The 10,746-nt window shown below is 41.5% G+C and overlaps 1 protein-coding gene across 1 annotated transcript in view; it reads left to right on the top strand.

Annotated features, from left to right (window-relative positions):
* Positions 1-336: 336 nt before the first annotated feature.
* Positions 337-10,746, top strand: part of ATP12A (ATPase H+/K+ transporting non-gastric alpha2 subunit) — a 24,892-nt gene continuing 14,482 nt past the window's right edge. Inside the window, exons 1-7 of the mRNA XM_080983416.1 lie at positions 337-594; positions 4,330-4,470; positions 6,571-6,630; positions 7,384-7,587; positions 8,390-8,503; positions 9,334-9,468; positions 10,472-10,589. Of these exons, the coding sequence (XP_080839542.1) occupies positions 586-594; positions 4,330-4,470; positions 6,571-6,630; positions 7,384-7,587; positions 8,390-8,503; positions 9,334-9,468; positions 10,472-10,589 (781 nt within the window). The 5' untranslated portion in view covers positions 337-585. The remainder of the gene's footprint in view (positions 595-4,329; positions 4,471-6,570; positions 6,631-7,383; positions 7,588-8,389; positions 8,504-9,333; positions 9,469-10,471; positions 10,590-10,746) is intronic.

Here is a 10,746-nt window from a genome sequence, read left to right as displayed (position 1 = left end):
CAAATTACTTTAAGCTGTCTCTCCTCTCTCCTTGTAGTCCCAGCACATCTGGAAAGGAAGGCAATGAAGTGTGGGGATTGATTTCCTTTAGAACAAAGCAGGGAGTCAAAGTGATGTCTTGAAGGAAGCTCATGAGTAGATCAAAAGATGCTAAGTTGCCCTTGCTTCCTCGTGGAGGAAAAAGTATTGCCAAAGCATAATTAGAAGCCCTGACCTGGAACTCATATGCCCATTACTGAGGTATTTTTCCACCTACCATTTGATGAAGCAGAGAATGGGCTGGCCTCAGACAGCTAAAGAGGTGTGGCTTGGCAACATTCATAAGGGCCAGCAGGCAGCAGTCTCTTCCCACAGGGCTCTGGAAGGTGAGCCTGTCCTGTCTAGAGGATGCTTAAGTGTGGACAAGAAGCCAGCTAACATTAACTCTCCTGGAGGCTGCAAGCCCTGTGAGCTTGTGTTCCAGCATTGCTCCCTCTCAGAGCTCATTGGGTCTTGACTTTTTCACCCAAGAGCCTTCACTTGGTACATTTGTTTGGCTGAGAGACATCCATTGCTCCACTAGATCAAAGAAAGAGGAAGTCTACCATGGGGAAGGTGAGTAAATAAGGGATAAAGACAGCAGATATTCCATAGCTGGCTTCTCTTCAGTTCTGGGAGCAGTTGGCTTCTAATAATTGAAATATACCTGTCCTCTTCTTTCCCAATACTTTGGGAAATTTTTAAGAGAAGACGATTTCTTGATTAAGGTCAGGGATGTATTCAACTGAGTTCCACTCACTCATTGAAATTAATAGGCTCATTAACTTCAGTGAGTCTATTTTGAGGAGAACTAGCATTGGAGGCAACCCTTAGGCTGCAATCCTAATCCCACTTCAATAGGACTTACTTCTGAGTAGACGTGAGTCTTGCAGTCTTAGTTCTGTGGCAAATGGAAAAGTTATTTCATATGGAGATGTAAGAGATTAAATTCTTCTGCATCTTTGTGTAGAACTTTAACCTTTATAATTGGATGGGAGGAGAGGAACAGGTTTGTGTGTGTTTGTAATTTACTACACATACACAGGATTCTTAGTGAATTTCTATCAAAGATTGCTGATCAGGCTGATATCAGTTTAGCACCAGAAACCCTACAAAATCTGGTGTTCTCAAGCTGTTCACCTGCTTGCCCAGTATTTTGTATTCTGACTAGCAAGTGGCTCTCCAGGACAGATGCATTTCACATCACCTGACTCTCTTAACTGGAGGGGTTAAGGATTGGCCATGGGATCTGGAAAGCACATGTTCAGATGTTGAGCTTTGGTTCTTTTCCTGAGCTCACTAGGTCTTACTTCTGAGTAAATCTATATGATTCTGCTGCATGTCGCATTCCAAAACCAAGAGTGCTTAAACTGATTTGTTTTCCCCAGCAACAATCAAACTATCAGAAATGTGAATGAGGTGTCAAGTTGAAAGAATCCTCATGAATTATTCCAGAGATTAAAATACCAAATAGGGTTTAAAGGGCCATTCAGCTGAGTTGATCAATTGCAAAAAAAGAGAGAGCCCACCTTAATACAGTGGTACCTTGGGTTAATAACTTAATTTGTTCCGGAGATCCATTCTTAACCTGAAACTGTTCTTAACCTGAAGCACCACTTTAGCTAATGGGGCCTCCTGCTGTTGCCGCGCCACTGCTGCGCAATTTCTGTTCTCATCCTGAAGCAAAGTTCTTAACCCGAGGTAATATTTCTGGGTTAGCGGAGTCTGTAACCTGAAGCATATGTAACCCGAGGTACCACTGTAGTGGGAAATATCCCACAGTGCACAAGGTTGTTGATATCTATCCCAGGCATCCTTGATCTCGGCCCTCCAGATGTTTTGAGACTACAATCATCCCTACATGACCACTGGTCCTGCTAGCTAAGGATCATGGGAGTTGTAGGCCAAAAACATTTGGAGGGCCGAGTTTGAGGAAGCCTGTTCTATCCTCTGCTAACTAAATATCAAAATGGCACTCACAGTATACCAGGAGCTGTAGAACATAGAACTGGTGCTGTCCAAAATCAGCAAGTCTGCAAACTTTATTCTGCAGGCAAGATGGAAAGAGTCAGAAAGCAACAGAAATAGATGAGAGTCAAGTGGCTGGGAAGGAGCAGCACCAGAAAATTACTTTGAAATGATGGAAATAGGATGGCAGTTAAGGGCAAACAGATACCGATGTTTTTGCTGGTTTCTGGAATGCCAAGAAAACCCAAACAGAATAATTTTACTTGCATAAATTGAATTACTTGTGTAATTCTTGCAGTCATTTTAGTTCCAATTTGGTAGAGAATCAATCCTGAGTATTAGAGCCTTTTCATACCTCAGTTTAATGTGGATTGTGAACTCTTTGTGTCTGCTTAAATTTCCCTTAACGCGTGGGCGTTCTCCTCCAACTACTTCTACCCCACACTTCCTCCTCCCTAGATCTGGAGATTCCCCATGCAAATTTTGTAGCTCTCGTATTCAGTTTTTAAAGCATAGAGAATCTCTGGAATTAAGAGGAGGAAAAAGTATGGGCCACCAGTAGTTGGAGAAGAATGCCACTTGGATGAGGGGGAATTGAAGGAGGGACTCACAAAGCACAATAAGCCCAGGTATGAGTGGGCCCTAAGTTTATAAAGCAATCAGGACAAGTCTAGCTGATAGACACATAGGTTTGGGAAAACAAAAACCAATTCGATTTATATTTTAATATTGTTACTAAAAGTATGTTAACCAAGTTATCTGAAGACATTGAAGTGCACACATGTTCTGAGCTCAGCTCTGTGCCAATAAGCAAGCTATGACCTGATCCTCAATCACCAGGGGTATGACTATGCCTTACAAACTCAGTAATGTAATCCTCAAAGAATCTGCTAAGGAATGGGGTCAGCCAATAAGCTGCCTATTCTACAGAACAGCATGCAGTTTATGGGTCAATTATGATCTGGAAAGCTATGTATATAAAAGTTGATGAGCTGAGATGAAAACAGGAAGCCAGTCTTTGGAGCAGGGCAAGCTATTGGAAAAGAGGTAACAGAGAACAATGGCATATCTATACATCCAGATTAATTGGAATGGGTGGGGCAATGTCCATTGCAGAATAGAATGGGTGGGGCAACTACCAATAGCTTGTGTAGATTGACAAGAAGGGTTGGGTCAATGGCTCAGTCAGGAGTTATCTGGAAGAGGTAATACTAAGAAGTAGCCAAGATTTGTGATTTGAAACAACAATGTTGTGGGAAACGCACACACATTGCAGCCTATTCTATTGGCTACCAATACATGCCTCTTTCAAGACTGATTTCAGACAAAGAAGGGAAGCTTGTGGGTGCCAGGGAAGGCATCTGTAGGTGAAGGGGCACCACATTGGTGACACCCCCCCAAACTATCATATGTAATAATGTCTACACTGTTGGTCATAGGCATTTTCTACTTTAAAACTAAACAAAGCATCCCCTCTGGAATCTGACTCTCTGAATTTCTCACTGAGATAGGGGTCAGCATTATGATAATTTTAAAATCTCATGTCACTCATTATTTATGGCTAAACATATCCAAAGTATTAAGCATTGCTAATTGACTTTGTGGAATAAGTTCAATTCTAATATAGATGACTTCTTCTTCAATTCGGACCATTTCTTATTTCAGGCTCTGCAGAATATTTGTAAGGTTGTGGGCGTGTTTATTTGAGAGGGAGGAAGACATGCGACAGTGATGGTTAGCTTACTGGGAACTAATGAGAATATCATTTAGAAAGCAACAATCTGAAAAGGTTTTTTTGTGTTTTTTTTTTTTTTAAAAGAGATTATTAAAAACATGTTGTCCCAAACACTCTCTGGATATTAAGGAGCCAAATTACCTGGTCTTTTCTTCAGAGAGGCACCAATGCCTTAGGAATGTATCACAATTCCATTTTGATTTCTGAACATATGCATGGCTTGCCACAGCTTTTATTTCCTAACCTTTGTTCTTACTTTTCTACCCCCCTAGCTTACTAATGTGTGCATTGATAAAACATAGCGCCAAAGATCATATTGATGCACCCAATGGGGCTCATCTGAGTGCATGCACTATGTTTCATCACATGTTCACTTGTGCATATCAGTAAGGCAGATAATAAAAAGGCTGACAGTGAAAAGTTTCAGCTTAACTGCACATTCCAGAATTAATTTTAGAAATGCTCCATGTTAAATCAGAAGGGAGGTTGAAACACTGGAGTGGAATTGTACCACTTGCCCTGCTCCCTGTCTGTTGGGTATTTCTGCTGCCCCCTTATGACAAACCCATAATGCTAACCCAACCCATCTCTGCTCATTTGCATTTCAGAAAAAGCTTGACATCTACTCTATTGAGATCAGTGGAGAAAAGGATTTGGAAAAAGCAGACAAAGGAGATGAAAAGTACAAAGATTTGAAAGGGAATAAGAAAAAGAAGAACACTGAGGACCTGAAAAAAGAATTGGACTTGGTAAGTGACTTCAGGCTGCTTCATACTTCCTTGTTAAGCTGTCCTGGGACAGAGCAGATAGGCTGAAACCAAAGTCCTAATCAATAGTTTTCTGGGGGAAATTGGGACAAATTGTAGTGCAGATCTCTCAGTCTTGAATGGGAAATCGTTTAATAACCTTTGTATAGTACATGCTCCAATGGCCAACAAAGGCACACTGTTTTGTATTGCTCTACCAGCAGTGCATTTAATCTTTCAACACTGATTTTATGAACACTGACTAATTGCATTTCAATTAGGTAGGCAAATGTGGGTCATTACCCTTCTTTTATTAAGCTGCCACCTCCAGCCAGCTGGAGGATCCTGGAGTTTTAGGGATCCACTCCCTTGCTCTGAAGCTATGTTGAAAAGGAGAAGAACAGTGGCCCAGTGAAAAAGGAATCAGTATGACAAGGAATGGGCCACTCAGCTAGAACAGACAAAAGCCCCTTCCTGCCCAGACAACATTCATGTTAGATCTGCATATCAGGAAAGGGCGCAGTGGCCCTCTCAGTACAATATCATGGAGTTATGTAAATGCAAATAGATGTAAGACGTCAGTCAGTCAAGGAACTGTCTTGTTTGTCTCTGAAAAAGCTGTGCAATCCCTCCTCCTGCTATGGAGAAATTATCAGTGGAATCTCTGCTTTTCTTCTTCCTTCATGCCAAGTCCCGTCTTGTTAAGCTACACCCAAGATTTAATCAGAAGGCCAATACCATTTGCTTGAAAAGTGAAGCAAGTCGGAAGAGATGTCAGTTCTTGGTTTCAGCTCTCCTGACTTTTCATACTAATGCTTTGAACCTCTTATTTATCAGAAGAGGGTGAATGCCATGTCAAACTGGGTAACAACATACGTGATTCTTACCCTGACCCTTAACTCCTGATGCACCAGTGCCAAAGTTCTTCCATTACAAGTACATACCTGTGTGAAACATTTTCATTGTGCTTGTGTCAATCCATGTGATGCTGTAAGTTTCACTGCAGTGGGGGGCGGGATGTGGGTATGATTATGTACCTCTAGTGTAGCATCTGCTGTGATTTGTAAGCACTGGTTCTCCCCCAGTCATTTTAAATGCCATTTGGGAAAGGGCCATAGCTCAGTGGTGGAGCATGTGTTTTGCATGCAAAAGACCCTAAGCCCAATTCACAGCATCTCCAAGTAGGGCTGGGAATGTCCCCTTGCTTGAAACCCGGGAGAACCCCTGCTAGTGAGTGCAGACAGTGCTGAACTAGGTGAACTAGATCTGACTCGGTGTAAGGCAGCTTTCTAATTTCATCTCTGCATATCTTAGGGATTAGTCATGCGATCTGAATGATGGGTTGAAGCACTGAGCAATGACTTGCCCCACAGTTAAGTCATAGCTAGCTTTATTAAGAAGTCTTCCTTAATCCCTGTGACACATTATGTTGTACAAAAACAATGGAGGAGCACTCGGCTAGCTGCCTACAAAAAACAACAACAGCTGTGGCTCTCCTTCAGTGCTTTCCAAGAAAAGATTGTACAATCAGCTGTTTGAGATGCTTAGATAAAAAGATATCTTTTTAGATTTGCTAATCCAATGGTTTTCCTTACATTCCACAACTAACTAGATGGCGTTAAATCTTAAAGATGCAAATGGGGCCATTGTCCTCAAATGCAATGCCTCTTTAAGCCAACAGGTTCACATAGGTTTACAAGTATGTATTAAAAAATCAATCAATCACAGATTAACTACGGATCTTCTTCTCTTGATACATCTGAACAGGAAGAGTGACAAGTTATCAGCCAGCTCATACTGAGCAAGCAGTACGGCTAGACTTCCACTGAATTTTTCCTAAAGCAAAACTCAAGATGAACTCAAAGGTTGCTGCATGGGCAAAAAGCACAGCAGAATTTCATATTAAGCTGAAGAGTTTTAATAAGACTAGAAAAAATTATTTGCTGGGTTTCAAAAAGCTTAAGCTGCACCCAGTGTCTGAATGTTCCAATGTGCAAATACAGTTAGAGCGTGTTGACTGTGGCATACAATTTCTGAAAGCCCCGTGCTGTTCTTTAAAAAAGCAAAGCTTGTTAATCTCTCTCTCTTTTTTTGCTGCTTTAGGATGATCACAAACTCAGCATTGAAGAACTAGAAGATAAATATGGCACAAGCATCACTAAAGTAAGTTAATATGGGCAAGAGGCAGCCATTAACAACACACCCACATATAAGTAGGCAGCAAGCATTATAATTCACTTAATTCAAGCATGTGTGGGAAACAGTATTTGTGTTATTTCTGGGAAGAGTATTGGTGTGTTTGCACCAATAGTATTTGCACAGTTGCATGCTTCATGGGGTATATTGCAACCATCAGCTGTAATTATCTGGTCTTTGTCTTCAGGATGAAGCGGGGCATAAATTTAAGTATACTTTAACATTTAGACTGCTGGGTACATCAACCATTTTGTCAAGTTGGTTTTTTAAAAATAAATTATGGGACTTTAAATTCACTTTTGAACATAGGCTGTGCTCTTTCAAGATTTCTAATTTAAACTAAGAATGGACTGAATGACCTAATAATGCCACCCCTTTTCAGTTCTGCTGGCACTCATTCAAATGCCCATTTAGTACCTTTGTGTGTGTGTGTGTGTGTGTGTGTGTGTGTGTTAATGAAGGCACAAAGAGTCTGTGTTTTGTCAGAATTTATACACAGATGCTTTTTATTTTCTGAAAAATGTTGCATTTTATGCACACTTTTAATGCAAAACACACATTTCTTTGCTCCCTTTCCTGCATTGCAAAATCCGGGGAAGTATGTAATGTGTTTCCAATGACAAGCATGTTTGGGAGTGTCAGATCTGCTGCAAAAAGTTGGCAGAGCAGAAGATCCTCTTCCATCCCTAATCCCAACTATGTGCTTTGTCTCTCCTACAGGGTCTTCCAAGCTCAAGAGCTGCAGAGGTTCTGGCCCGAGATGGCCCCAATGCACTTACTCCTCCTAAATCTACTCCTGAAATCATCAAGTTTCTCAAGCAGATGGTAGGAGGGTTTTCCATCCTCTTGTGGATTGGAGCTATACTGTGCTGGATTGCCTTCGGGATTCAGTATCTTCATCATGATGCCGGGGCATTTAACAATGTAAGTATTATTGCAGGTTTATTGTGCCTTTTGTAATTCTCATGGGTGTCATCCATGGTTCTCTTTACCCCCAAGTCAAGGAGCATGGTACCCAAGGCCACTCAAGGAATTTGGGCACCTGAGGTGGAAATCCTACAAGTGCCAGACTTGGACCTGGGAGACCCTGGTTCAAATGCTGACTCAGCCATGAAGCTCATTGGGTGACCTTGGCCCAATCGCTTCCTCTCAGTCTAAGCTATCTCACAGGGTTGCTGTGGGGATTAAATGAGGAGAAAGAGAGAGCCATGTATATGCCACCTTGGAAAAAAATGTGAAAAACCGAACAAACCATAATAAATTAACAACTTACCGCCCCTCCATGACACTTAAGTCTCATTCCACCCAATGGTAGGGGACCGTTCCTCCCCCCAATGGAAAACCATTGCAAAAATTAAGAAAAAACACACTTTCACATTCCTGATTAAATAACTGTCTGAAATTCTTATATAAGCTTTGGCAATTGTATGGACAATTTCTAAACCAATGTATCTTGGTCAGAATTGAATGACCTGGTGCAGACCTTGAAGACCACCTGTTGTCATTCAGCTATATGTTTCCTCCGTATGTTTGTGCAATACGTCTTGCCTATAAATCTGAGGCATTTCGCTGATAATATGCTAGGCATTGCTCTTCTCCTTGCTGTTTAAACAAGTTCATTCACACAGTTTCTTGAGTGCAGTTACAAAATTATTTTGCACCAAGGGGGAAATGGTAAAAGTGTTGTTGTTTTTAAGCTAACTTGAATCATCTTTTCACCATTCAGCTCTACCTGGGAGTGGTCCTTGCGCTGGTGGTGGTCCTCACTGGGATGTTTGCTTATTATCAAGAAGCTAAAAGCACGAACATCATGGCCAGCTTTGGTAAAATGATCCCACAGGTGAGTCTTCAGTAGTGCTCAGAATATCAGTGTATTTAAAAACCAGGTAGTCATTGTAAAGGGTATTTGCCACCATATTAAAGAACATACCAATGTGCAGACAAAATGGTAGAATTAGGGTGGCCACATTGCTTAAAGAGAGGAAATACATGACCCCAACAAGGGGGACAAAAGAGAACACAGGTTTCCATCATATACATATAGATGAAAAATTAGAAAGTGTCACCATAATTTTAATGGGAAAACAATACCAGCATAGCAGCGAAAACCATTGACTAGGTCCCCTGTGCACCTGCTCAGCCTGCTGCTGTTCAGCTGCTAAATGTCAAAGGGCACCTTCAAGCTCCACTCTTCCTTCCTGGAGTTTTTAATCTTCAAACCTGACTTAGATCAGACAGTCCATCAAATAGGAAATGTCTTCTGGATAGTCTTCCATGCAGAAGACTTCAATGTAAAGTAGGACATATAGGTTGGAAGCCAGCATCACACTCTTCCTCTCCTGTTGTCAGCACAAATATTTCAGGTTGCCTAATGGAAGGATCTCCCCTCTCCTTCTTTTGTGGACTGCTCTGGACGTTCTCCAGACCCCCCCCCCCCAGCTGTTTTTTTGGGGGGCAAAGTGGGGAGAGAAGCCCCATTGCATTTGGAGGAGTCTATGTGCTGGCTCCTGCTAGCACAATTGTTTAAGTGAATCCTGCTCATAGTTACCATATGCAGATCTCCAAGTAGCTCAGACCACTGAATATATTCCAGCAATTGCATGTGTACAATAATCAGTCTAAGAGTTCCACCTGACTTTATCTGTTTCATTTTGGTTGTTTTCTTACCAGAGAGCCCTTGTCCTCAGAGATGCAGAGAAAAAAGACATTTCGGCAGAAGAACTGGTGGTGGGCGACATTGTGGAAATCAAAGGTGGAGACAGGATACCAGCCGACATCCGGATCATCACCAGTCAGGGCTGTAAGGTAGGAACAAAACAAAACTCAGTTTTGAGCCAAAGAAAAGAGAAAGAGAAAACCCAGCCTCTTTCTACAGACCAGGGACATAAAGAGGCATGTTCAAAGAAAGGATAACTCAACAGCTAAGTGAAAAAGAGTCTAAAATTAGACACTCCTTTTGAATTTGTATGAGAAATTGTCCTCCCACAAAGAGCTTGATCATTAAAATTATGGCAATAATCACTGCTCGTTGTATGGGTTGTTTACGTAATCTTGCAGTGATTGTGATAGCAGCAGCATCATTTACTTAAAGTTTGGTTTTCTTTACGTGTCAGTCAGTCAATCCCAGGCAGAATAAATTAAAGGGGGGCAGCAGGAAAAGCTGCTGCATAATGAGTAATGTATTATATGCTTGCTAGTATCCACATTTTGCAGTGAATACACCTTAATCTAACAATGTTAGGTGAATAGGATGCGTGGCAAACACATCTGGGATTTCTAACAGGTCAATAAACCTAAAATCAGTCTGTTCTTCATGGATGCAAATTGTCTAAGAATTAATAATTTGCATATTCATCCTCATGAGAAAAAGGTATCATGGATGAGATCCTGCATGAGTCCCAGAACAAAGGGGTAGGGATGAGAAATACGTGGTCCTCCTGATGTTGTTGGACTCTGACTCCCATCAGCCAGTATGGGAGTTGTAGTTCAGCATCTGGAGGGTCACAGCTTCCTCACCTGTAAGTCTTTAAGTGACTTGTTGCAGTTGAACTCTATTGGTGATTCAGTCATCATAAGTGTCCCTGTTGCCTTTGCAGTGATGATAGCCATGCGCACTACCACTATTATTATTATTAGTATTTGTTGTTGTTTAGTCGTTTAGTCGTGTCCCACTCTTCGTGACCCCATGGACCAGAGCATGCCAGGCACTCCTGTCTTCCACTGCCTCCCGCAATCTGGTCAAAATTATTATTATTATTACTACAATAATAATAATGTGATAATGTGAATGTTTGTGACTGATCCACAGGTGGATAATTCTTCCCTCACTGGAGAGTCAGAGCCACAATCTCGCTCCTGTGAATACACTCATGAAAACCCACTGGAGACCAAAAACATTGCTTTCTATTCCACAACCTGCTTGGAAGGTACGTATTTAAGTGGCTCCCCCAGTGGTGCCATTCCATCCAAATTCCACATATTTTGTGCCTATGTAAAAGCTACTTCAGCAGGAGTTAACATCAATATTTTCTCATTCCTTCTGATATTCCACCATTTAGTCCTCATCACCATATGAAACTAAGC

This window comes from Podarcis pityusensis (genome assembly GCF_964106645.2).
Source record: "Podarcis pityusensis genome assembly, chromosome: 15".
In the NCBI taxonomy this organism is placed as follows: Eukaryota; Metazoa; Chordata; class Lepidosauria; order Squamata; family Lacertidae; genus Podarcis; species Podarcis pityusensis.
Note: the sequence above shows the minus strand (reverse complement) of the source record. Positions and strands in the feature narration are given on the sequence as shown.